Source organism: Plenodomus lingam (assembly GCF_022343315.1).
Source record: "Plenodomus lingam strain CAN1 chromosome Unknown contig_6, whole genome shotgun sequence".
NCBI lineage: Eukaryota > Fungi > Ascomycota > Dothideomycetes > Pleosporales > Leptosphaeriaceae > Plenodomus > Plenodomus lingam.
The window spans coordinates 455181-481370 of NW_027093966.1; the positions used below are offsets into that span (position 1 = coordinate 455181).

Below are 26190 nucleotides of genomic sequence, written 5' to 3' on the forward strand. Positions count from 1 at the left end.
CCACATACTACCAGTTCCATACCAAAATGCATCACCAGCCGCAATCACGCAACGCAGCACCCTTAGAAGCCCATTCCCTGTGCTGCAAAGCTTTCGAGCCCCTCCAACATGGCAAACGCGCCATCTGCATCCTCTTTCCCACCATCCATAGCATCTTCGAATAACTCCTTCTTTACTTTGATAGACTCCTCGGTCTTTGTCATCTCCTCGTCATCGTCCTCATCATCCTTGGCGCTGTGCTGTTGCTTTGGGCGTCCACCGCTTTTCTGTCGCTTACTCGGAGTCTCGTTTGCAGGCGCGCCACGCTTCGACCCTGCAGTGGACTTGGGAGTCACTGTCTTCTTGGGAGTTGTGGGACCGCTCTTTGAGGTGAGAGAGTCGCCGAGAATTTTGAGCTTCCTCTTGATGTTACCCATGGTGACAGAAGCGCTGCCAGGAGTGTACTATATTTGAAGTTAGCACTTGTGGTCTGGCTCGAAAGGAGAGAAGTGCGGGACAGTGGAACATAAGTGCTTACGCCAGTAAGGGAAGCCAATTTGTGCGTGTCAATCTGTTATTTTGTTAGCTGATTGCTTAAACAGGCTGCAAAGAGAAGCCAATAGTCTTTGCCAACCGTGTTGATTACGACTGTTGGAGAGGACGTGACAATGGAATACATACCTTGGGCTGTACATCCATGCACTGCCAGGCGAGGGCGAGGACTTCCATTTCTCGAGCCGAGAGGGGGTTAATCTTGTCGCCTGCCATGTCGTAGTTGCCTGATGAGAGAATTGTCTTGTATACACTTCGAAATGAAACTTGACAAGATTGATCTTATCGCGTGAAAGAGTGATTAGGAACAGGAGCAAGGACGACGAAAACTTGTGTTTAATATGCGGCTGTCTCACTCGGAAAGTGTCTTATGGTCTTGGCGAGGGGTAAGCAGCCAAGGTGAAAGTGAAGGTGAACGGAATAGTCCATAGATGAAAGTGCGCTGTTACCAGAGAGCGGGTGAGAGAAGATCAGAAGCAATAAATGCCGCTAATGTCCAGGAGACAGGACTATGTAGGAGTTTGCTCGATTTGTTTCACGCCGGCACAAAAATGGACAATACCTTCTTCTGGTCAAATGTCAATAACCGCACTGCAAATATAAGTCGGCACTGTGTAATTAATCCCAGGATTACAATTTAAGGTATTGCCATATACATGGGCCAAATTCATTTTTTTAAAATACATAAATTGTGCTAAGCCATGCCCATCGAGAGGGTAATCATATCCGTCGTACTTCCTTACCCTGCAGTTCCGGGCGTTCTACGTCAAGCTCGTCCCGCAATGCTGCGTATAAAGAGTCGCCAAGGATGACAGATAGTCCCAGGCTCCACACCAAAGTGATGGCATAAAAGAAATTTGCGTTTCCAGAACCTGCATAGATCCAGAGGTGATAGAAGGCAGGCCCGAGGAAGGATGTGTACAAGATGCTCGAAGCGGCCAGGAAGGTATAGCGCATCACTTGTGTGTGGTCAGTAAGGTAGTATGCCGGTGAACAGAGAACAAGGCTTACTGGGAAACAAATGGCGGAAGAGAGGGACTACTGCAAGATACAATGCAGCATCAGCTATGCTGGGATAGGGTGTGAAAATGGTGAAGACGCCAATCAAGCTACACGCAACAAATACAGGTTGTCGGTACAATCGAATCGTGAGACCAGGCATGTAGGAGGCCGCATGGAGCCAGAAGACGGCCAGAAAGAACTCGCGGAATGAATCGAACATTTCTATGAAGAAGTACCACCAGAGCCCCACATTTGGCGTGAGGTCTGGTAAGAGAAGGCGCACCCCATAGGTAGCGGCAAGAAAGTCCCAAGAACCTGTTAGGAAAGCAGAAGCGGAGAGTAATGCGCCCATTGAAGCAGCGAGTGCTACCGAGTGAATGGCTGTAAAGGACCACACATCTGGGGCAGATTTGGTCTTGATGGAGCGGGCATCGTACAACAGCATCAACACTGGGGGAAAAAGGAGTATGGGATGCATAGCCAGGTATGCAGCGAAGGCAACGGATAGAACGAAGGTAACGCTTGCGCCCTGGGAAGCCTTGGCCATGGCCGTCAGGATGAACATATTGGAAAGGGCTGAGGTGGAGCGGGCGATGCATGTTGCAACCGTAAAGGGATTGAAGAGGAAGCTGGATAGGGTCAGTCTCCATGTCCCATGGGCCAGAGAGTTGGGGAGTTGGAGAGCGAGGCCAGGACGTACCCAGCAGCAATGGCCATGCTACTCCATTTCAGGTGCTTGCGCGAAGAGGCGAAGAGGCGGGTGACGGATGCAAAGCCACTGTCTGCCAGCTGAGCCAATGCATTCGCGCTGAGCAGGTCGACGACGACGAAGAGCAGGTTTGTCGCAAGGGGGGCATGCGAGGGGTCTGGCAGTAGGGAGAACAGCGGCAGGAGGAGGGGCGCCTGGTGGAAGACGCCACCATCATAGGGCGAGAGGTTGTGGGTGTAGAGGAAGACGCCCTCTTGCACTATGGAAATTGATAGGTCAGCGACACTGTGATTCATGGATGGTGGCGGAGAGGGATGGATAGGCGCATATGTACATCGCTTGAAGCTTGTGACTGGTGTCGACACCTCGACGCGGCCAGCGAGAAGGGCGGGTAGGGAGGGAAAGAAGGTGAAGAGTAGCAGTCTCAAAGCTGCGGCGGCGCCAAAGAGAAGGGCGCGCTGCTGTGTGTCCATGGCATGTGCTAAGGATTGCGATGAGGGCGACATCGACGATCTGGACGACAACAAGAGCGACAACAGCGACAATAAGGAGGCTGAGTACTGCTCAATTGCATTTCACGGCGCAGCCCCAAGTGATAGATGGATGGGTGTTCGTACGTACGAAGTATGCTTGGTGGTTGGTGGTTGGTATTCGGTATGCTAGCATGTACACATGGCCGCGCGTACTGTGTATACTTGGTCCCTCCCTCCATCCCATATGCAGACTAGACTGCTGCAGGAACGCCAATGCCGAATTGGGACTAGTTCCACCTACCTAACGACCGGGCCCATGTCGGCTAATCTGTCGCATCCTCCAACTTTTTTTGTCTCTCGTCCCGCAGAAAAAAAGTGTCAATCTTAGGACGGCTAATCCCCAGAAAGTTATTTGGCCATTCACCCATCACATACATCTCTCCCCTTTCCCCTCTTCCCCCTCTCCAGCCACTATCATGGCTGGTCGCTCAAAGAAAAAGGGTATGTATGCACCACCACCACCAACCACTATCGACACCCCCCCCCAGTCCCTCTTCCATACCCACAGCATTTTCTCTCAAGGAGCAATGAATCTATTGAACCTAATTGTACTAATCCTCTATCTACACCAGGCACCTCTGGTGCAGCCAAAAACTACATCACCCGTACCCGCGCCGTCAAGAAGCTGCAAATCTCGCTGCCCGACTTCCGCCGCCTGTGCATCTTCAAGGGCATCTACCCCCGTGAGCCGCGCAACAAGAAAAAGGTCTCCAAGGGCTCCACCGCCGCCACCACCTTCTACTACACAAAGGACATCCAGTACCTGCTCCATGAGCCGCTGCTGGCCAAGTTCCGCGAGCACAAGGCCGTGGCAAAAAAGATTGGCCGCGCCCTCGGCCGCGGCGAGGCTGGCGATGCTCAACGCCTGGAGAAGAACCTCATGCCCAAGGTCAAGCTCGACCACATCATCAAAGAGCGTTACCCCACGTTTGTCGACGCCCTGCGTGACCTCGACGATGCCCTGTCCATGCTCTTCCTCTTCGCCAATCTACCCTCGAGCGAACACATTCCCGCAAAAACAATTGCTCTCTGCCAGCGCCTGACGCGCGAGTTCGAGCATTATGTTATCACCTCGTACGCTTTGCGCAAGTCGTTCCTCTCCATCAAGGGCATCTACTACCAGGCCACCATTCAAGGTCAGGACATCCTCTGGCTTGTCCCTTACCGATTCGTCCAGCGCACCGGTGGAGACATTGACTTCAGGATCATGGGTACTTTTGTCGAATTTTACACTACTCTTCTCGGCTTCGTCAACTATCGTCTCTACACTTCCGTTGGTCTAGTCTACCCTCCCAAGTTCAATGCCAAGAGCGACGAGCAGGGTGGGGAATTGGCGGCTTTCCAACTGCAAGGAAAAGGCATCGCTCCAAACGGTACGGTCAACGCCCGCGCTGAAGACGCAGATATCGACCCAGAGGCACAGGCGATAGCAGATCGCATCGCCGCCTTGCCTGATGTTGAGCCTGAAGAAAAAGCCTCTGCCGAGCTATCTGCAGTCGCAGAAGATAACGAAGACGAGGACGAGGAGGCAACGGAAGAAATTGATAAATTTGAGCCAACGGCGCCTGATGCTGACATTCTCCCACAACCGCAAGCTAGCAGTGCCGAAATTGCTTCTCTATTCTCATCCTTCACATTCTTCCTCTCTCGTGAAACCCCAAGAGCACCGCTCGAATTCATACTGAAAGCCTTTGGCTGTAAGCGAGTAGGTTGGGATGGAATCCTGGGTGACGGTGCATTTACAACAAACGAGTCTGATCCCTCCATCACACATCAAGTCGTGGACAGACCTGCACTCTCGAATGGTGCATCTGCTGCACATGTGCCAGAGACTGAGACCGGCAGTGCTGCACTTCCCCAGGCTCAGTGGCCACGGTCCACTATGCCAGGTCGGACCTATGTTCAGCCTCAATGGGTTTGGGACTGCATCAACCAAGGCAAACTACTACGACCAGATATTTATTCACCTGGCGCCGAGCTCCCTCCTCACTTGAGCCCATGGGTCAAGCCTAGAAAGGGCGAATACGACCCCAACCTTCCACTTGCCGCACAACAACCAGAGGGTGAGGCAGAAGCATTTGAGGACGATAATGAAGACGAAGAGGAGGCGGCTTTTGATGTTGACGGCGACAAGGACATGGAAGCAATCATTGACCGTGAGGGTTCAATCGAAGTAGGAGAGGGCATGGATGTTGCCGAGACTGAGGATGATGATGATGACAGCGAGGAAAGCGATTCGGACGCTGAGAATCAAACTCAAGAACTGGATGGGTCGTCGGACTCTGATGCAGAGTCTGACATATCCGAGGCCGAGGCCGCCCGCTTACAACATCAGCGAGAGTTGGAGGCAGAGGCCACAGGCAAGAAGCTGGAACCAGTCAAACTGTCTAAGAAGGAGCAAAATGCCGCTATCCGTAAGAAGTTTGATAAGAAGAAGCGTGCAGAAGAGGAGGAGCGTGAGAGGCAGAAGATGATGTTGTCCAACAAGAAGCGCAAGCTACTCAAGCGGATCGAATACGGCGAGAACAAGCGCGACAACGAGTCGGAGAGTTTGCGCAGGAAGCGGGCGAGACTCGAAAAGGCAAAAGCTGCAGCAGATGCTTTGTAAAGTCACAGTAGCGTATTGTATTCACATAAAAATTGGCGTTCTACGGGCTGGTGTTTGAGTTAGGATTATCGGGCTGTTACTATATGACACTTGACGTGGTCTGGTTGACTTTTGCTATTGATGGTAGAGTAGAGGGATCTTTGTCTGACTTGCACGTGATTTGGTCAAGATACCAGTAGCTGTTAGGTGGCCAATCAACATCCAATTTCGCCGCGGTGAAGATAGACCCCTTTCCATACCCTGTTCCTGATTCCGCACAGCGGCGCTTGGAAAAGGGCGCAAACCTCGTATTTGCCTGCCCTATTGACGAGGTACCTGTGTCAATGTCACTCATGGGACTCTATACAGTCATTGTCATCGTGGCGCAGTGCGTTTGTCTCTGCACTTGCTTTCAGGCATTCAGTCATACACAGGTGACTCCACAGCTAACATGCATGACCTTGGGACATAAGTCTAAGCGACAGGGACTCTGCGATATACCGGTACGCATTCTCCCAAAGTATTCAAGTCCGAAGCGAAACTTGCAAGATCAGGGATTTGTTTGTTGATTTGTTGGAAGTGCCGATTCAGGATGGAGGGATGAGGTCAATGTTAGCCACGATCTTTTTACCCTTTTTGGGGGCAAAGAACCATATACGGTATGATTTCTTGGTCATGACATGTAACAAAGCAAGGTAAGGAGTTTGGTTTCCAAGATATTTCCTGTCGTTTCCTTTCCCTCCGTCGCTCAAGCTCGCACTCTGGCTCCGCAAACTCCCTTGTGCCCTCATGGCTTCCTGGAAGTAGTACTGACACCGGTGTAGGTATATCCAATAGCAATAGTAAGGTATTGGAAATCAAAGGATCAAATACAAAAGTGTGACCTGCCCTGATTCCCTCTTAACCCAAGGACGCAAATACGCATCGTGCCGAGCCGTTGCCGACACTACCCCATTAAACCGCCCACCAGCAAATTTGCTGGTCTTTTTTTCACCAGCATACCAAGGAATTTGAAAAGGTATTCGGTTACTGATCCATCGTGTCAAAATTATGGCTAACAAGCTACCAAAAGCCTGGTAGCTTGGACAATTCACTGCATCTGTCGTCGCTTTCACCTTCATGGGGCAATAGGAAACGTGTTCACGTGACTTGGCACTCACTCCGCGTTTGGTGCTATTGTTCGGGATTTGTATAGCAAGAAATCGCTTGTGGTCACTCACCAAAGTTTAGCACTGCGCTGTAATGTCAACTTATTCAGTTTCCTATTATTCTCGCCATCCACGTACCTTGGTTCGCATGGATCCTTAGCGGTATCACCAATTCTGCGGTACAAAAGATATTTTTGCGGACCAGCGCATAAGATCATTCATCCCACTCTTGAAATACTATTCGACGAACATCAAGTACGATGGCCAGCAACTATCGGCTCCTGCTGTCGCAGCTTCCACCAGAACTGCGCATCGAAATCTACTCTTACCTTTCAACCAAGGACACCACCTGCACCCCAACCGCTCGATTCTTGCCCTTCCAGCTCAAGTACTACGAATGCAAACACACCTCTATTACCATCACACCAGTACACCATGGATCAAACAGCCTTCTTGCACTCCAACCATACCGCTTTCTGGAAGCTCATGAATACCACGCCTGGCTCAAAGCAAATGCCGTACAGCTGAACATAAAAGTTGTCTTCAAGGGCAAAGTCGGCACCTTTGTGCATGACAATTGGGTGAAGAAGGTCGAATCACATCTGCAAAAGTTGATAAAGCAGCATCCCTGGCTGGGCAAAGTGGCGGATTACCATATCCAGATTCACTGGGATGCATCTGATGGTGTCCTCAAGGGGAGAAAGAAGAAGCCTACAGGGCAGATCCCACGCGATATGGCGAAAGCGCTTACCATGCTCATGGATGAGAAAGTGAAGAAAAAGCAAGGGTGCGTGAAGGTGCGATTGCTACTCGCGCATCGCATTGCGGTGGAACATGTCTTTTTTGGCACTAGATTTGGGCTTGGGGTATTCTTGGCAGTCCCAGCGATGGATGAGGGAGCCAAAGAGTTCACCATGGAGGCTTGGAAGACACGGCATCTGGATGTGAGCAAGGACGGAGACAAGATTGCACATCCTGCCTCGGCGGTAGAGAAGGGAGGGAAAGCATTGGCGGTGGTAGATGCATCAAGGAGAGAATTTGATATAGGTGCAAGTCACCTATTCATGAAGAAGACAATAAAGAAAGGGGAGACGATCGAGTCGATCTGGGGAGATGTGCAGTTCGAGGGGGGAGTGGGGCCTGACCGGGTGCTTGTTGAACTCATGGATGATTGTCACGGGAAGTGATTAAACGGTCAAGAGGTTTACTATAAATGATTCTGGAAACAGGAGGTAGTTATAAGAATAAGCTATGCATGAATTCTAAAGACAGAGACTGCTTGTAACATTGCGTACTAGTTTCTACAAGTGTCTTGACACTCGATAGCGTATTGTAGCCATCAAGTATAGGTGATATCCTCATGAGGGAGCCCCTGATCTCACAACCAACGTTTGGCTGTATCATGGATGTCAGCTACAGTTTCTATTCCCATGTGGGATATAACATAGCATATAGACACATGGTATCCATGTGCTCTGAAAATGCTGTAAGTGTAGTCCAAGTATACAATAATCTGTCGCATTGAAAATTGCCAAGTACGAAAAATAAAACGGTCCCGTGTACCAGATGAAGTTTGATGGTCGATAATCTAGTTCATGTACATGTAACCATCTCCTGTATATACCCCATCGAGTCCTCCTTGGCTCTCCACTCCCCCATTCACCAGTCCTCTTTCTACTTTTTACTGAGCCTCCTCCCAATTTCTGCACACCAAGTCTGCTTCCGAGCGATGCCCACTCATCACGCCCAAGCCCCAACCAAGCTCATCAGAAAAGCGCCTGCAAAGACTAACAAACAGGCAATGACCCTTTTCCGCCCCCTCAAAATCTTCCAACTCTCATCGCTCAAGAAATCCTCGCTCATGAGCTCCACCAAGGACGCGAAGATGAGAAAGCCTGCGGAGATGGCGTTCATGATACCGACAACGAGAAGGCCGACTTCGGAGGCGGGAGAGTAGAGCGTGTGGGTGGCTATGCCAATGGCTTGACCGAGAGGAGTGGTGCAGCCGTATGCGAGTGCCATGAGCCAGGGTTGGAATGACCCGGATTTCCAATTGATATCGGCGATGCGAACACCAAGGGCGAGACCTTCGAAGGTTTCTTCACAACCGTCAGCTTTGCAGGGACAGGGTGAAAAGGGCGGGTGATACGTACGATGGAAGATGATGGCGATGAGCAAAACAGTGAAGTCGTTTCCCACTGCAACGGCGAGAGACATGCCGATGAAGATACTATGAAACAGGATGCCCATTTCTAGTAAGAAGACCTGCATGATAGCTTTCTTATACAATTGTTCTGGAGAGAGGACATGTCTGTGTTGGATGCTCTCAGGGTCCTCCACAATAGCCTGTTCGTTATCCTCCTGTTTCTCGGCATCAGCTGGTTGTTCGTGCTCTGACGCAATAGACTCAATCGCGTCAAGCCTCTGGCCATCCTCGCGATAACGAGACAAGGTGCGGCTGATGCTCCCCATCCTGCCGCGTAACATTCCTAGATCGCGGACATTAAGACTGGCATCCGAATACGTCCTTCGAATCTCGCCTCTTGGGGCTGGAGGAGGTGGCGGTATTTCCTGCTTGATTTCCGCATCTTCTGCACGGTGCGCTTTTCTGTTCTGCGAGACGGCAACAATGCCTTCGTTTCCCCCGCAAACATGCTGAGCTGGCGAAAAGACCATCTCCACAATGGTGACAAAGAAGATACTGGCCAACATGATGGCTCCTGGCATGGCCTGGTAATCATTTGTCCAAAAACTACTCAAACAGGGATCACTCAGGCTCAAGAAGGCAGTGGGCAGTAAATGTACAAAAGAAGTTGCGATCAAGACACCGGTCCCAAAATGCTTTGTGCCGAAAAGGAAAGAAGGCGGAATTCGCAGGCGGGGAAATTTCTGGACCAGGATTGGGAAAGCACAGGCGCTCCCAGAGACGAAGAGGATGATGAAGAGGCCGCCGACGTGGAAGGGAAGGTCGTAATTTGGTAGAGACTGGCCGGATTCGCAGGTTGAGCGGCGGAAAAAGCGCGTGGGCGGGCTCATGACTGTTCCATGCTAAATCAGCTCTCTGCTTTGGGGGGAAGGAGAAAAGTTTGACAAGCGGGCGCCTTGTCTTGGTGGAGGCTTACTTGTCGTGGGCACACGCAAAGGGTGCGCTCGTCCAGAGGCATAGGAAATCAAAGCAGAGGTAAGAAGAACAGAGGAAGCCCATTTGGCCCAGCTGGCTAGGCTAGAGGTGGTTGCGAGACCAGCTGGGTACTCTGCCGTGTCCTTCACAGGTGCGGTTGTTCGGGTGCAAGGTCCTTTCCCACCTTCTGTCAGCAACCATGGCGTGATCCACAACACTCATTCGGATTTCTCTCTTTGCTCGTACCTTGAGAGGACCGTTTGACACCCTCGCCCTGCGAACCCAGCTGCTTTTCCTTCTCCGGCCCATTTTCATGTTCAACGTGGCAGCGCCGCAAGGCCCGAGCTCCGCTGGACAGACGATCCGCCTCTCCTACTTCCCGGGCGTTGGCGATGCCGTTCAGATCCTCGCACGTGGTGAGGTCCGCGGCGAAACGTGGGGGGTTTTGGTTCCATCCCGGGTTGAGGAGCACGTCTTCGTCAGTTCTGGACGGGCAGTTCATTGTGTCTTTCTTTTTTCTTCTTTTTTTCTTCTTTTTTTCTTCTTTTTATCTTCGTCGTGCTGTTTGTTACGTCTTTGTCTTGGGAGACGTATGGGCTTGATGTTCGATAGGTTGGTGACAAAAAGGCAGGCGTGGATTGGGCAAGGAAACCAGAGGAGACAAGCAGAGTACCTAGGGTCGCAAGATGACGTGGAGATAATAGGGTGGGCGCAATGCCTAATGACATCTGAAAGAACGATGATCCTCATCGGCTCGCAGATCATCCGTGGACGGCAAAGCGGCCAAAACTAGCATCGCTTCGCCGAGCTGCCAAGTGAAAGCTGTGAATCGAACGCGAGACTACCCGTGGACCACTGCCACTAACTGTATGGATATGGCTTGCCAAACTGAGGTGGCATCTACTCTTAGAGTACTATAGTATGTAGTACATACAGTGAACCTACATGAATGACGACCTTGTCAATTACTTGTCTCTCGGTAGGTAGCTATCGCTTGAGGCCGCATGAGAGGGTACCTCGGTGGCAAAAAGAACTCTCTCTCTTTCTCTCTCTCTCTCTCTCTCTCTCTCTCTTCTACTCTCTCTTTCACACACAGACACACACACACACACTCTCTCTCTCTCTCTCTCTCTTCCACTCTAATAGCCAACTTGCCATTCAAGCTCTTCACCGAGAAATCCCGTCCTGCAGATCCGCAATCGCCCGCAATGGCAGATCCTTACATGGCTTGCCTTAAGCGAATCCTGGGGTAACTTTGACATGTCACATGACACACACACACACACCCCCCGCCGCTCGCTTACTAACACTGAGCATGCCAAACAAATAGCTTCTAGCCTTCTACCTACCAGGGAACGTATCATGATTACTTGAACATGACCACGCCTTCACTCCAAGTGCTTGATTAAAGTCTCCACTCATCACACTTTATGCTCACAAACACAACGTCCAATGGAAACAGTAATGGCAGTGTTTTGCCAAGCCAAGTCAGTCGTTCGTCCCGCTCCCCATCGGAGCCATCTAGGATTTCATAGTAGCCATCATTGCGCTGCACTCTTACTTTCCAAGACTTCTAGTGCGCCGCCGACCAGATGAAGACTACCGGTGACCAGGGCCATGACCTCTGCATCAGGACCAGCAGCATTCGCATACTCACGCGCTATAGCTCGGGCGGTAGCGACCGCCTCTTCAATCGTTCGAAGCACGTGCACCTCTGCTGAGCCATCGATTTCTGACCATGTGTTCGCGAGCGCCTTCTGGACTGCGAGCGTGTCCACCTCTTGCTGATTTGTATTCATCGACACGAGATCTGCTTTGTACCCTCGACTAAACGTCTGGTTGGTAGTGAAGATGACATGCGTGAACGGTGAGGTGGAAGCAGAGCTGATGCTGGATTGCAGTGCTGTATACAAGACTCTAGCCAGGGCGCTTGCATCTCGTGTTTGCTGGTTGAAGATGAGGATACGTGGCACCCGGTCTTGACATGCGGCTTTCTGTGAGCCGCTCAAAATCTGTTCCGAAAACCACTGACCTGTGACTTGGATGCTCTCGAGCGTGTGCGCGCCGTCAATGTGCCACGCAATATTCTTCTCGCGTCGTATCTCACATCGGCCAGCCCAGCGTACTTGCTCCAGTCCCCGCACAAACTCTTGTGGTAAGTCGATAGCCGGACTAGTCGTTGGGTCTGGAATTGAGGCATGGCCGAGCGCCCGTAGATGCGCGGCAGCGGCAGCGATCGCCACAGAAGCATTGATTTTTTGGAACGCTGCACCTAGCCCAAGCTTTATACTGTTGTTTTCGAGAGCCGGATGCACGTCAATGACATGGAGCTTTACCCCGCGCTCTGATGCTCGCTCGTCGAGTACAGTCATGGCCTCGGCCTTTTGAGGTGCTGTGAATGCGACACTGCCCTGCTTGAAGATCCCAGCCTTGTGCCATGCGATTTCAGCAAGTGTAGACCCCAACATGGCGGTATGATCTATACCGAGACTGGTCACTGCCGTGACCGTCGGATTGGCAAGGATGTTGGTGCTGTCATACTCGCCACCGATACCACATTCAATGACAGCCGAGTCTACCCCTTCGTTGAGGTAGGCATGGAATGCCATGAGCGTTAGGTATCGAAAGTATACGGGCTTGGTAGGGACGTCGGATGAAGACGAAACGTCGGCAGCAGCAGCTGCTTCCAGCCGATGCCAGATGTCGAAGAAGTATTTGGCAAAGAGAGGCTCCGATATAGGCTCATTGTCGATTTGAATGCGCTCACGGACGGATCGCAGATGCGGGGAGGTGTATAGGCCAACCTTGGTGGGCGGGTGGGCAGCATCGGTTGACTTGTATTGGGCCATGATAGACGAGATGAAGGCGCTGGTCGAGCCCTTGCCTTTTGTACCCGCGATATGGATAGGCCTCAAGCGGTCAAAATCACTGGGCTACGGGGCGTCGTCAGTTAGGTTGCCATCATACACGCATACACGCAATCGCGAGAGCCGCACACCTCATAGCCCGCCTTGCGACACCACTCGACCATCTCCGGGATTGCCTGCTTGTTCATGCCGCGGCCTGACTTGCGAATGGCATCGACAATGGAGAAGTTGGACTGCAGCGTATTCAACGCCACAACCGCAGCCTGCAAACTGTCAATACCCTATGCTGCCATTCTGCGGCCGATTGTGCCTCTCTTTCTTCGCCCATCATCAGCATCAGCTGTCAATAGGCGAGCGGGCACCCACCTCATAATCCTCCCTCTGCTCCATGGCCGCTGCACTCTGACGCGAACGCACAAGCAAGCAAGAGTGCGATTGGAAGCAAGCAATGCGCCTCCGGGCTATGAACATGGCATCTTGCGCCGCCTGCTTGGTTGCATGGTGGTGAGTCCTGGCTTTTGTTCGCGTCGCGAAATTAGCGCCTGGCTACGTTTACTTGGTGGGCCGTCGCTAGGCCGATGACGCACGCGTCTTCTTTTTCTCATCTGGCCGACTCTACGTAGCACTGTTGGCAGTACAGTACAGTACAGTACAGTACAGTACAGTACAGTATTACAGTATGGTACACTACCCATGGCAGTAGTACAATACAGTACCGTACATACTACCCAGTACCTACTACTACAACAGCAACAGTAGGCAGAGTATAATGCATTCCACCTTCCACCTCACCACCATGGTAGCTTTCCAACCATCCATGTGCATCAAAATCATCTTCCACACAGCCATCAGGGCAATCGCCTGATTCTCGTGAGCACACCTGGGCTCTGTTTGATCGACTGCCACGGAGTTTCTTGGTTGCCTCTTCAGGGCAAACACCAATCGTTTGAAGCTCCGCAACACAGACTCACCTGATGCTGCTAGCACTATATGCCTTACCTCTCCTACTGCTTGAGTCAAATCGAGTTCTTTGTCGGTGCCTTTCCCTATTGACAATGCCTTCGGCACGGCACACGTACAGCACATACAGGCGTTTCCCAAGGATGAACGCACGAGGCAGCCAATATTCATGCCAAGGCTGCGATACCCTCGACCCATTGATTCCATGTACGTAACTGCCAAAGGGGTAAGGTTGACCATGGCGCAATCATCTTGGAAGCACGACGCTTCTGGAAGCAAAAATCGGTACCTGACGATCATATTCGACTTTACCCTGATGATATCAGGCACAGCGAATAGGTAAGTAGGCACCGGTAACCTTGGGAACTTTCTAGCCAGTGACAGGTTGGCACCCTAAATAGGAGATGCCTGCCCATCGGGACATTGCTCCATGAACATGTCTATCTAGGTAGGTAGGTAGGTAGCATGAGCGGGTACGACGCCCCTATGGGTGACAGCAGGCGGCATGCCTGTCACTGTGACCTCTCTGGTCGCATCATGGGAGCTAACGGCAGTTCCTGTTTCACATGCCCTTGTTTCACCCAAAGTCGGGCCGCAGCCCGTCATCACATATTACAACCGTTGCATCTCGGTTTCCCAAAAGTGTTTGGCACTTGAACTTCGCTCTCTTACCACTCCAGACTCTCGTTTTTATGGCTTGCCGAGGTTGACCCTCAGAGGCACGGTCTTTGACATGGCGCTGGTCACCTGTTTGGTACCTCTGTGCCCTCGCAATGTTGGTAGAGCCAGACAAAGAAACATAATCGTACTCCCTGCTTGTTTGTCACTGGTTTCCCGAAGTCTATTCTGCCTGTTCTTTGCAAGGTATGCAGCCACAATTCACCCGGTTCTTTGTGCACGTCTGTTGTGCTCACCACTGGTTTAGATCAATTACACAGAATACCGTGGCCCAGTCATCAAGTGCCCAGTTGATTCCGTCACCCCCATGCGCAAGATAAATAAGATCCACCTGTCCGAATCCTGCAAACAACCTACAAAGATAGCATTTAGAGCTCCCAACAAAGCCTCGAGAACCTACGGCAATCTAATCATTAATTTCCTCCATGAAGCCCATGTCAACCTTCATGGCCGTCCTCATCACCATCCTCGCCCTCTATCTGAGCCCCTCCTCCGCGCAACTTCATCTCCAACGACGTGGTCTCCCAGGTGCATACTACACCTGCGTCCAAGAAAACTTCGCCGGCCCAGACGGATGCGGTTGGACTTCTCCCACCGAACGTTGTCGCGCACAAGGCGGCTCTGGCATCAAGTCACTGGGCCCGGACCCAGGAACCGTATGCAGTCTGTTCAAGACTGTTGATTGCACCGGCACTGCCATCAAGTCGATCACTTTTCCCGGTCTTGGGAGTGGATTGCCAGAATTCGCATCCTTTAGTTGCAAGGTCGCCGGGGCTCAGACCAACAGGGTAGCTACCAAGGGTCAAGCGTTGGATCCCGCGACATTGGCAGGGGGTGTGGGGAGTACGGTTAGGATGGAGCATGCGGAGGAGCTCAAGGCCATGGAGGAGGATGGCTTCAGTGAGGGCATGATTGGATTGAAGAAGCGGCTTTATTACTAAGGAAGTTGTCGAGTGCCATTGAGTTCCTTGTACGAATACTTGCGTTTCTGCGTGTTTACGCAGATGCCCCTCTTCTTTCTTTCTTCTTTTTTCTTTTTGAGAGCTGGGATACTTCAAGGTTGGACACCGGGATAGTTCACGCTCAATTTCATCACACAGTGTATCCTGAGATTATCTGAACAGTCTACCGATTGTTGCATCACGAGCTTCTGAAAGAGATTGTCGGAATATAGACTCCATGACTGAAGTACTAATAACCAAGACTTTATATCTTGAACGTGATCGAGTACACAAATTACGGCCCACCGGGACTGCAATAGAGTATGTGTATACATATCGCAGAAAAACAACACCACAGCCTTAGAACCATCTCCTCGCCTCAAGTTTATCCCACCATCTTCCCTTCTCCTCCTCTTCGCGTGGCCCAACAAACTCCAAGACTTGATCCGCACTTCCAATCCGCAAATCTAGATCAAAATTATTTTTTGCGCTCCTCCCATCCAACTTTGCTCCGAGACAGAAACTCGCGCGAACTTTTACACCACCAGGCCTCTCCTTGGCTACTGGACTCAAATAAGGTCCAATGTCACGTGCAACACGGTATGCCAGAGCTGAAGGCGAAAATTGCGTCTTCAGCGCCACAGCCCAGCGATTGAATTCTTGCGTGCGGGGTGCCACGTGTGGATTATTGAAGTTGGGAAACTGGGCCGGGTCGACTGGGTGATCGCGCGATGGCGATGCCGGCGGAGTAACGATAGTGAGGGCAGTGGAAGAAGGTGATCGGGTATCAAGCCAAGATTGGATGATTTCAACATCGCGGTGAGAGTCTTCGTACCATGTCACGAGCCAGAGGGATATGATGAGCTGCTTTAGGTTGTCGTAGTGGCGAAGGTCGTTAAGTAGAGGACCCGTGATCGGGGTCTGAAAAGAGAGAATGGGACAGCCAGTGTTGCCGCTGATTTTAAGCTCTTCAATTGTACTTGCATGGTGTAAAGCCATCGTTTGGATGAGTGGCCCTTGAGCGGGCCAGCCATAGACGGGCTCAAAGTTGAAGTCTAGTGGTAGCGATACACCACGTTTGTAAGATGCCAATATTCCTGCTAGATCTTCCCCTTCTAGGGCGTCAATTTCAGAGCCATGGCCCGGGTCTAACGCTTTCCATTGGAGTCCCTGATGTCCCCACGTATTTCCTGCTGGAAATGATACACCGATCATGACGACTTTCTTCAACGGACACCAGTGCAAAGCTCGGAGAATTTCTCGCTTCTCATCCCGGGGGATGCCACCCTCTATCTTGATATTCTCCACTCTTCGCAAGTGTGGGACAAACTCGGCGATGAACCTTCTCCTTCGAATGCGAGACTGTACATCCTCTGTACTTGTACTCTCATCTGTCAGTGGCTCCCCTTGTTCACCATATTGGGTATCGATGCGCAGGTCTGTGAGCATCATAGCGAGATGGGCGACTAGCTTCCGGGTTCGATTGCGTACATTGGCTGTTGGCTTTACATGGCTGTAGAATCGATCCATAGGCCAGCCAAGACATTGTATTTTGGGATGAGCTTCCAAGAACTCCAACATGAAATTTTCAAGAAGGAAGACTTGACTTGGAAGCTCGGTATGCGGCGTTGTTGCATTGCGAAGCTGAAAAGCACGCAACAGAGGAAACCTTAATGATCTCAAGGTCTCGAGCACCCATATGCAGTGATCGAAATTATCCTCCACTCTCCGACGCCAGAGTATCCAGTCCAGGTTCAGGCTGGTCAATGTGGATGCCGAACTAGTGATCAACCAATGCACTGGCTCCCTTGGCATTGTTGGCGGTACTGCCGACCCTTCGATCTGAGCACGATTTGCGTGAATGAAATCCATCACATCGGACAGACCCTCCCATATAGCGTTGTCCCATGCCTCACTTCTATTCTTGACCTCTTGCGCATCATGGGGTGACCAAAATCCCGATCGGCCTTCGTCTGACAATTGGACCGTGGTTCCAATCCATCCCCCAGAGCCATTGCGAAGCGGGTAGTGTCTTCCACCTCTACAAAGTTTGAAGTCCGTGTATCTCAACCCTCGTGCACGCACTGTATCCAGCGATTCGCTAAAAAGGCGGCGGATGCGTATCGATTCCAAGGCAGTCCCTTGTTCGTTTGCGAGAAATTGGGCGGGGTCCACAGACAAACAGCAGCTTTCGAGCCATAATTTGCGCAAAGGTACTCGACGTGGCCGAAGATGATGGAAGAAGCCTGACACGAGTGCGTTGGTCAGATACCAGTGGCCATAGACTATGTGAAGGGTATGCACATTGACCAGGTTCGGGATAGCCAACTTCAGCAGCGTGTGTAGGCGGCCATCGTGCGATAGATGGTCGGCGTCGAAGTGCATCAGTGGGAGTTCGGTGAAGATATTGGGCGTCGGGAGATGACATCGGTGGGTGAGGACCTGGACCTTGGAGGCCAGAGTAGGGTTCGTGGCTAGTATGTGAAGCCTGTGTATAATGGGCGTATCATCATGCTCGTCAGACTTGCCGCGTCCACGGTCGCCCCAGGACTGCATCCTGTGCTCGTCCATGTGCAGTTTCCATTGATCTACGAGGCAAACGCTCTGCCATAGGATAGCCGTCGCATGGTCCCCAAGCGTGTGGGAGACGAGGGCTACGTCTTTGAGCGTGGCTGTTGGAAGGTAGGCGACGATGAGCTGGACAATCTCGCTTGGTAGTTGTTGGAGCTGTTCTCATAGATGTTCACCAACGCGTCAGTCTTTGAAGTCTTGTTTTTGATCTCTCTTCAGGTTACAGGATGCACCAAGGCGTGCTATGTGATGCACTAACGGTAACATGTCCAAGCACGGGTACCTACAGAGAGCGATGATGGATGGTGGCCAACCTCACGATCAGCGGTCATGACGGGAAAACAGTGCTTGGACGAGCGGGCGCCCAGTTAGTTTTGCGGTAGAGTGGATGACTGTCCATGTATCTAGAGGATGCTCTGGGTAGATTCTGTGACAGTGATAGAGTAGTAGTACATGGATGTACATGGATGGACAGTAGTCCAGATTTGAAGTCCAGAGTAGTACTTGGAGGAGTCGAGGGCGGAGAGGCAGGCATGGCGGGGCAAGTAGCTTGGTTCCTGGTCCCCGCACCTATCCCTGCCTGCCGTCACTGTCGATTGCTTCCTTCTATCATCTATACATCTTCATCTACCTATATGCTCATATGTATCGCCTTTTTTTTTCTTGACACAAGATACACAATCCATCCTCTTTGGTGTTATACTGACTTTTCCAGCTTTCCAATGAATATCAGAGCACAGAGTGATTATCTGGGCACCAAGACCCAAGAGGAACTAAGTGACAACCATGGCGAAAGAAAAGGATTCCCCAATGATCAATCCCCCCCTTCCCCCTTCTTTCTATGGACCTGCCTTCCCCTGCTTTGGCACATCTCCATCCTGTCCTTCGGCATCTTGAATGCGCCGGCCTCTCTTCATCCTGAACATGCCAACGCTCGGCTTAACGTCCTGGAAGCCATACTGCGGATACAGCTTCTGCGCCTTGGGCTCGGCCACCAAGCTGACATAGGCAAACGGCGCATATTCATCGACATAGTCGACGAGCCTCTGCATGATGCGCTTACCTAGCCCTCGCCGCTGGTGATCGGGATGCACGGCCACGTCGCAGAGCTGGAGGAATAGGGCACCGTCCCCCAGCAACCGTCCCATGGCAACCGCTGTCTGGTCCGGGCCCGGCGTAGTCGAGTCCGTCATGTACCTGCGCTCGTAGGCCAGGATACAGCAGAAAGAGTTGGCCAGAGACTTGGGTACCGCTTCTAATGGTGGGGGTGTCATGCCCGAAGACTTGCGAAGATCATGGTACACCTGCGGCGACGGCAGGCCTTCGAGAATCACGTAAGCTTGGTCGTCGTCCATGGTGGTGAAAGCAAAGAGCTGGTGGAATTGCACATGCAAGACTGTGATGGGCGGAACTTTATACCGGTACACGCGTCGCGCCGTCGGAACGCCTTAACGAATCTATGCCGAGGATTTGCCCCAAGAGCAGACACCAGGTCCGTCACCACCATGCACCGGTACTATGCAGATATACAACAAGGCTCTCTGCGACCATGGTACACAATGCTGAAATATAGCAAGACATCAGATATCAGAAATCAGACATCAAGTATTTGCTGGTGATGTCATCTGGCAGTAATACGACCTGGTCAAAATAGTTTCAAGGCAAAAATGGGCTCTGACCTGCTTTCAACCATCGTCGCCTACCAGTATGCCAGCAGTGAGAGGATTTCTGCAGGTGCAACCAAGCTATATACACAAGCGGTACTACGTCTGAACTGAGGGGAAGATCTGGAAGGCTATCATCTGTCTTACAGTCTTACATGTGTTGTTCTGAATGCTGTCAGGACGCTTAGGAGAGAATGATGGCATTGGGTAGGTGATGCCAATGACCTGCATGCACATCCCATCGATCTCCCGACGCGCGCGAATGAACACGGCAGATGATCAGCAATGAGCCTGAACACTATATACTTACACTTACTCTACTCACAACCAGCGAAAACAGCAACAGCATACTTACCAGGATAATCTAGCAGAACCACAGCAGCCAAATGAAAAAATGAAACCAAGATCCTGCGATGTCCCACCTTCCCTTCTGATAGGACTTGCATTGCTCAGCTGCACCTTGATGCAGCCTTCACCTGCCTATCACAAGCGCCCCTACCATGATCCCTGTACCATCATCGCCACACGCAGACCATCACCATGACCATCACCACCACCATCAGGAAACATAAATATCATCCACCAGCCAATCGACTGTCCCACACCCGCCACGAAGCACGTTCGAGCGATGCCATGTGTCGGGGCAGAGGGGCAGAGGGATAGATGTATGCTTGTGTGGGACAGTTGACATGCGTACCGATACCTGTCCTACCTACCCAGGCGAACATGCTCAGAGCTGAGCCACACCCTGTTCCCCTGGGGAACGAATGGGAGCGGGGAATGGGGTTCAATACTCGATGCATGCGCTCAACTCTAGTGCGCGTGGCACAAGTCTGCATGGACTGCTTTGAAACCCCTACCCTTGGAGGGTACAGGCGTTGTGAGCAGTCAGTCGACGGTGCTGCAGCTTTCATCGGTTGTTGCCAATAAACGAGCCTATATGTGCAGAGTGAAGCCTCTCTCTCTTCTGCGATTGCAGTCCTGAGAATTGAGACTCTGGTTTTTTTATTGTTGCCAGCCAACAGATATATCCATCAATCTGGGCACGATGGCCTTCAAGTCCAAATTATACGCTTTGTTGCTCATGGTAGGTGTGGTGACTTGCACTCGGTTCCCACTTCAAGACCGACAGGGACAAAGTCAGGTCCCAGATTATGTTCTGAAGTATGGTGAGTACTTATATATCTTATCATCATTCCTGAATCCACTACCCTCCCCTCCACTATTCCCTGAGGGCAAACTGCTGTCCCTTATTTCTTTCAACACCCCTATTATTAATATTTACTCTGATATCCTAATGTTTACTCCCACCCTCTCCTGACAACTCCCCAGCCCCAATTGTGTACCTCCACTCCACCGAGCAATACTTCCCAACCGACATAACAGCCTTTCTCAACAACACCACTCCACGTGTAAACTACAACGAAGTCCCCGGCCCCTCCAAGCCCCTCACGACCTCCAATGTGAACCAAATGGGCTCAAATGTCTTTCTTACCTCCAACGACGACGTTACCAAAGACCCTACTTGGATAAAAGGCGTCAAACCAGACGGCCAAGGGAGGACGGGGAATGCAGTCACTGCTGCTGTCATTGTCGTGGACAAGGAAGAGGGCGCCGTGGATGCGTTTTACATGTACTTCTACGCCTACAACTATGGTGGCGAAGTGCTTGGATGGTCGGAATTGAATTTTGGTATGTCCTCTCGGACCCTTCTCTTCCTCATCTCCAACTCACAAACACGGCCACGGCCACGCTGACTTTACTACTACACCTATAGGCAACCACGTAGGTGACTGGGAACACACCATGGTCCGCTTCTCCAACGGTGTTCCCCAAGCGATATGGTATTCCCAACACGCCAACGGCCAAGCCTTCACCTACCCGACCGTCACCAAACACTCTGACAATCTCCGTCCCATAGCCTACTCCTCCAAAGGAAGTCATGCCAACTATGCCATACCGGGAAAGCATGATCACACAATCCCCAACCTCAACCTACCGGCCGGTGTGCTCGAGGACGACACGGATCAGGGCACGCTGTGGGATCCTTTGTTGTCCGCCTGGTTCTACCATTTCGAGGCTGACAGTAATGACTTCACGGCTTTGGGCGAAGGTACGCCGACCGAGTGGTTGATGTTCAAGGGGAGATGGGGCGATGAAAAGTATCCCAACAGTGACCCGAGGCAAAGGGAGCTGTTCGGTCAGACCAAGTTTAGCAGTGGGCCAACGGGGCCGGCGGACAAGCAGCTGAACAGGAAAGAGGTTTGTCCGGAAAATGGTCTCATCTGTATTGTGAGGAGGATACTGGTGCCAAGGAGCGAGGAAGGTGTCATGGTCACGTCCTAGTGTCTGATGCCCATGTCATCCGCAATACATCATCCATGGAAGCTTCAAAGTCTCACACCACAGATGGCCTGGAAGCGTACTCTGCTGAGTAGAATCATGCTCAAACTGCTGGGTTAGACTCTATGCCGCGTTTTCCATGTCTGCCAGTGCCACAACAACCCATTCGGTCCAAGTTCGGGTCATTAGATCATACCTTTGTTGAGAGAAAGTGGATATCACTGTACAGTTACTGGTACGAGACCAGCCTTGTACCACAGGCCATGTCCAAGTTTTGATGTCAAACATTGTTGCTTTAGTTCGTGACAGAACATGATGAAATTTTTCCTTTATTCATGCCTCCAGAGCTATGCGCTCAGACGGTGAAGACCACCCTCATTCATCATGTAGGATGGCAAGCCACCGGGAGGGGGATGACAGAACGCCCCGTGCCGAGCAATACCATTTGCCTGTAAGAATCCGCTATTCCGATCATGCACCTGTCCAACCAGCCTCCACGATTCCGCTAGAACTTTGATTCATCTGCCCTCGGTGTCGTTGTTTACGAGGCCTTGACGGTGGGGCCCTTGGCACCCGCGGGCGTGCCAGTTCGGAAGCCGTTGCTGAACTTGCGGTTGACGGTCTTGAGGTACCTCATGCGTCCGGTACCGGTGGTCTTCCTTCGCTTGGCCTTCTCGCCCCAGTTGACTGCTTCGTGTTAACCTAGGGTCCTGGCGAAAGAGGGTGCTGTGTCGCAGGACAAACGTACACTTGCGGGTCTTAGCAGCAGGGTAGCCGCATGAGGAGCACGTGTGCTTCTGGATGTGGAGAGACCGACGACCTGTGCATGTCCTGTCAGCCCATCTGTGCTTTCTCAATTTCCCCTTCCCATCGCAATCGCAATGCCCCGTCTCGCAGCATCGGCTGAAGTGTGTCTAGTTCCAGCATTCGAGGAGATGTACGTACCGCAACGCCTGCAGAGCGTGTGCGTCTTGTTGTGGCGCTTTCCGAAACTAGAGGTACCCTTCGCTGCAAGATTGTTAGTCCTAAGGTTCGGTGTTGAGGGACGGTAGAGCGCGCGGCGTACTCATCGTGGATAGTCGCTAGAGTCAGAGTTAGTTTTAGAGGTTATGGTTGTATGGGATCTTCTGGAGCAACGTACCTCGTGACGCTGTTGTTAGTATCGAGGGTGGTGAAGTCGCGGAGTTTGTCGATTATCGAGTGCGTTGCCAGCCGCACCAAGCGAGAAATTCGAATGTGGGTGTGTCTAACCCGAACCGGTGACGCTAGTGCCGGCCTCCACCAACATCAAACTCCAGCCGTCTCTCTCCCTCTCTTTGGGCCTCCAGGTGGAACATGAAGCGACCGCGAATAACAAAACTACCTTTCGGATTCACACTGCTATGACCTGCAGCTGGTCTCTATACTGCATCACTGTTGCATCTCACTCGCCTGCACGCATTGATCGGTGCCAGCTTGAGCCCTGGGATGGACAGGTCGGTTGTCTCCGACCTTCTACCACGGCGTCCCCATCAGCCTGTCTTTGATCGGTTCAAAGCTCATTTTAAACTTGTGTGGAATGTCTGCGATAGGTTGTTCATGATGACAGTTCTGGGCAATATATACACTGCGACTTTTTGGGTCGGACTCTGTTTACACCCCCCACGAACACTGCTTGGCAACAACTGCGACGGTACCCCCACGCCTGTCATCTGTCCTGTCTCTGGATGGTCTAGGTCAGCAAGCAGATGAATAGCAAGCCAAGACGTCGGTCCATGGCGATTCATGCCCTCGTACTTTCATAGCTATTCAGTATCCCGGACGGCGTGCTAGAGTATTCGCAGATTCGCAGATTCGCAGCCATGAGGCGCATGGCAGATGTGGGAGTTTCGGGAGAGGGCGACTTGTTGTCGGCCAATCACGAGCGGAAACGTGAACGCGTGCAAGTCTTCTGTGGTGACACTATAGCGTAGCCTCCCAAGGTTCCGCTTAGCATTGGATACCAAGAGCATCAAAAGGCAAAAAGAGTCTCATCTATGGCTTGTCATGCCGTCTCCAGGGTCATCATCATCCCAATGGCGCCCTATGAATTCGCTGGCCAACCTGCTCATTATGCTGTCCCACATGCTTGACCCACGGGTGGTCGCAAGGAAAAACAAAGAAAGCGGTCACTAAATCCAAATACCGTAGAGCCGACTGTACATACCTTTACCACGACCCGACTGCATGTCAGAATATCGCTGTCTTGCACCCTTCCATATCACCCGCCAAACCTGTTACGAGTGGTTCCATCTCACGGAAGACGCCATCTTCCTCATTGCTTGTTTCATTTTTGTTTCGTCAAGTGCATTTGGCTGGACTGCTACCGGACTGTTCGTCCTCATGGTGTCTTTCGGGCGAACTGGAAATGCTGCATACCGCGATGTCCCCGCAGTCTATGTGAGAGTACCCAGGAGCTCGAAAGACCCACTTGGAGTGGACCTTTGGGTCCGCCGACATGGTCGATGATACTAACAGGTTCAGACTCACATCGCAGACCCGAATGAGCGACGGCGTATGGCTCTTGCAGAAGTCGACAAGGCTCCACTCGGATGGTATCACATCAGACTCGCCGTGGTCACAGGTATCGGTTTCTTCACAGATGCATACAGTGTATGTCCCTGCCGAACCTACATCTCACTCCGCTGATCCATCATCATCTAGTTATTCGCCATCAATCTTGCAGTCATCTTGCTTGGCATAGTGTACTGGCAAGATCCCGAGCACCGAGGTGTTATGCCGCATGATGCTGATACAGCTATTAAAGTCGCGACCAGTGCAGGCGCCATATTCGGCCAATGTATATTTGGCTACCTTGGTGACGCCCTTGGACGAAAGAGAATGTACGGGGTTGAACTCATGATCATCATTTTGACTACACTGGCTCAGTCGCTTTGCGGAGAATCCAGTACGCTGTCCATTGTCGGCGTATTGATCTTTTATCGTGTCCTCATGGGCATTGGTGTTGGCGGTGATTGTAAGTTTTGAGTCCAATCGACCACCAATTTCCCAGTATTCTCTCTTGTATATGGCTTCGTCTCTAATTCTTACTTATTTTGCAGACCCATTGAGCGCAGTCATTACCGCAGAGTTCTCGAGCACCCGCTATCGTGGAGGCATCATCGCAGCCGTGTTTGCCATGCAAGGCCTTGGACAACTTGCCGCCTCTCTAGTAACACTGATCGTAGTCATCGGTTACAAAGACCAGTTGATTTCTGTGGCATCTGTCGGCGAATGTGTAGGTCAATGTGCTTCCACAGTCGACAAAATGTGGCGTATCATCATCGCGTTTGGAGGCATACCTGGCTGGTTTGCTCTCTACTACCGTCTCACCATTCCCGAAACACCTCGTTACACATTCGATGTGCTTTACGATGTCGAGAAGGCTTCGGTCGATGCACGAAAGTACCGCTATGGAAAGCAGGGCAATACCATCGACCCGGTAGCGCGGGCCAAGGGACGCAACGAAATGATCAAGTACAGAACTCCCCGACCATCGCTGAGCGAAGTCTTCCGCTTCTATTCTCAGAAGCGACAAGCCATTAGGCTCTTTGGCACATCAATGTCCTGGTTGTCAGTTACCACCTTCTTACCCAATCATCCTTCAGTCTCTTGTTCACCCTTCTGACACTCCACAAGCTTCCTAGATCTTGCCTTTTATGGCCTTGGTTTCTCCTCTGCCTCCCTCATGTCAGCAATGGGCTTTGATCGACGCGAAAATCTCTACGCCTACCTCAGCAACACCGCCATCGGACAAATTGTGCTCATCTGCGCCGGTGCACTTCCCGGCTACTGGCTCACCGTCTTCACTGTCGATGCTATCGGCCGTAAAAGGATCCAAATCGGCGGCTTCACCATCCTCACCATCATCTTCTGCGTCCTTGGATTCGCCTGGCAGGGCCTGACCAAAACTCATCTGCTCGTCCTCTACGTCCTCGCGCAGTTCTTCTTCAATTTCGGTCCAAATGCAACGACATTCATCACGCCTGCAGAAATATTCCCAACAAGGGTGCGTTCTACAGGCCATGGCTTCAGTGCAGGAATGGGTAAGCTGGGCGCAGTATTGGCGCAGATCTTCTTCACACCGATGATCAAGAGGGGCGCGACGCATGATAATCCCACGCCTTGGATCCACGGGGTGATGCAAATCTTTGCGCTTTCCATGTTTTTGGGCATGTTGACGAGTTTCTTGGTGCCGGAATCGAAGAGGGCAAGGTTGGAAGAGTTGGCCGGGGAGAAGGACGATGTGTATGAGTTGCAGGTGAATAGTTGGAGGACCAGAGCAGTTGCTAGGGTGAGCGAGGAGATCGAAACGCCTAGTGCGATTGCGGTTGCGAGAAGAGTGAGTGGAAGTGAAAGAAGTGGAGATGGGCATTCGGAGAGGAGATGGAGGGATGGGTATGAAGAGAAGAAATGGTGGAAGGTACGTCTGACGGTGGTGTGATGGTAGCCCCCTTTTCAGATTGTTTGTTCAATGGCAACCTGTAGCACTGCTACAGACCGGTTTCGTTACGTCT

At 51.6% G+C, this 26190-nt stretch overlaps 11 protein-coding genes across 11 annotated transcripts; 5 read left to right on the forward strand and 6 right to left on the reverse strand.

Moving 5' to 3' along the window:
- Window positions 1-62: 62 nt before the first annotated feature.
- On the reverse strand, window positions 63-2874 carry IAQ61_009392 (uncharacterized protein; the record flags this gene model as incomplete). The annotated part of the gene is made up of 7 exons (XM_066098366.1): window positions 2577-2874; window positions 2234-2501; window positions 1543-2162; window positions 1275-1490; window positions 661-797; window positions 518-550; window positions 63-443 (listed from the first exon to the last, which is right to left on the reverse strand). The coding sequence occupies exons 1-7, from the start codon at window positions 2746-2748 to the stop codon at window positions 63-65; spliced, it is 1827 nt and encodes a 608-aa protein (XP_065951525.1). The 5' UTR covers window positions 2749-2874.
- Window positions 2875-3059: 185 nt separating this feature from the next.
- Window positions 3060-5627, forward strand: NOP7 (mRNA-binding ribosome synthesis protein nop7). Its single transcript, XM_066098367.1, has 2 exons — window positions 3060-3216; window positions 3348-5627. Exons 1-2 carry the CDS (start codon window positions 3192-3194, stop codon window positions 5381-5383), a joined length of 2061 nt encoding a protein of 686 aa, XP_065951526.1. The 5' UTR covers window positions 3060-3191; the 3' UTR covers window positions 5384-5627.
- Window positions 5628-6770: 1143 nt separating this feature from the next.
- Window positions 6771-7697, forward strand: IAQ61_009394 (uncharacterized protein; the record flags this gene model as incomplete). Its single annotated transcript, XM_003838145.1, has 1 exon — window positions 6771-7697. The coding sequence occupies one exon, from the start codon at window positions 6771-6773 to the stop codon at window positions 7695-7697; it is 927 nt and encodes a 308-aa protein (XP_003838193.1).
- A 553-nt stretch (window positions 7698-8250) lies between these two features.
- On the reverse strand, window positions 8251-10133 carry IAQ61_009395 (uncharacterized protein; the record flags this gene model as incomplete). The annotated part of the gene is made up of 4 exons (XM_066098368.1): window positions 8251-8609; window positions 8664-9548; window positions 9633-9806; window positions 9878-10133. The coding sequence occupies 4 exons, from the start codon at window positions 10131-10133 to the stop codon at window positions 8251-8253; spliced, it is 1674 nt and encodes a 557-aa protein (XP_065951527.1).
- A 293-nt stretch (window positions 10134-10426) lies between these two features.
- Window positions 10427-13057, reverse strand: IAQ61_009396 (uncharacterized protein). The gene is made up of 3 exons (XM_003838148.2): window positions 12865-13057; window positions 12630-12779; window positions 10427-12564 (listed from the first exon to the last, which is right to left on the reverse strand). The coding sequence occupies exons 1-3, from the start codon at window positions 12967-12969 to the stop codon at window positions 11173-11175; spliced, it is 1647 nt and encodes a 548-aa protein (XP_003838196.2). The 5' UTR covers window positions 12970-13057; the 3' UTR covers window positions 10427-11172.
- Window positions 13058-14561: 1504 nt separating this feature from the next.
- On the forward strand, window positions 14562-15077 carry IAQ61_009397 (uncharacterized protein; the record flags this gene model as incomplete). Its single annotated transcript, XM_003838151.2, has 1 exon — window positions 14562-15077. One exon carries the CDS (start codon window positions 14562-14564, stop codon window positions 15075-15077), a length of 516 nt encoding a protein of 171 aa, XP_003838199.2.
- Window positions 15078-15437: 360 nt separating this feature from the next.
- IAQ61_009398 (uncharacterized protein) lies at window positions 15438-17980 on the reverse strand (the record flags this gene model as incomplete). Its single annotated transcript, XM_003838152.2, has 2 exons — window positions 15438-17804; window positions 17936-17980. The coding sequence occupies 2 exons, from the start codon at window positions 17978-17980 to the stop codon at window positions 15438-15440; spliced, it is 2412 nt and encodes an 803-aa protein (XP_003838200.2).
- Window positions 17981-18487: 507 nt separating this feature from the next.
- IAQ61_009399 (uncharacterized protein) lies at window positions 18488-19003 on the reverse strand (the record flags this gene model as incomplete). Its single annotated transcript, XM_003838153.1, has 1 exon — window positions 18488-19003. The coding sequence occupies one exon, from the start codon at window positions 19001-19003 to the stop codon at window positions 18488-18490; it is 516 nt and encodes a 171-aa protein (XP_003838201.1).
- Window positions 19004-20784: 1781 nt separating this feature from the next.
- Window positions 20785-21658, forward strand: IAQ61_009400 (uncharacterized protein; the record flags this gene model as incomplete). Its single annotated transcript, XM_003838156.2, has 2 exons — window positions 20785-21004; window positions 21090-21658. The coding sequence occupies 2 exons, from the start codon at window positions 20785-20787 to the stop codon at window positions 21656-21658; spliced, it is 789 nt and encodes a 262-aa protein (XP_003838204.2).
- Window positions 21659-22196: 538 nt separating this feature from the next.
- On the reverse strand, window positions 22197-22725 carry RPL37 (60S ribosomal protein L37; the record flags this gene model as incomplete). The annotated part of the gene is made up of 4 exons (XM_066098369.1): window positions 22197-22342; window positions 22404-22475; window positions 22601-22663; window positions 22722-22725. 4 exons carry the CDS (start codon window positions 22723-22725, stop codon window positions 22197-22199), a joined length of 285 nt encoding a protein of 94 aa, XP_065951528.1.
- Window positions 22726-23255: 530 nt separating this feature from the next.
- Window positions 23256-26117, forward strand: IAQ61_009402 (uncharacterized protein; the record flags this gene model as incomplete). Its single annotated transcript, XM_003838161.2, has 5 exons — window positions 23256-24073; window positions 24158-24286; window positions 24338-24650; window positions 24736-25246; window positions 25313-26117. Exons 1-5 carry the CDS (start codon window positions 23861-23863, stop codon window positions 26115-26117), a joined length of 1971 nt encoding a protein of 656 aa, XP_003838209.2. The 5' UTR covers window positions 23256-23860.
- Between the last annotated feature and the right edge of the window lie 73 nt (window positions 26118-26190).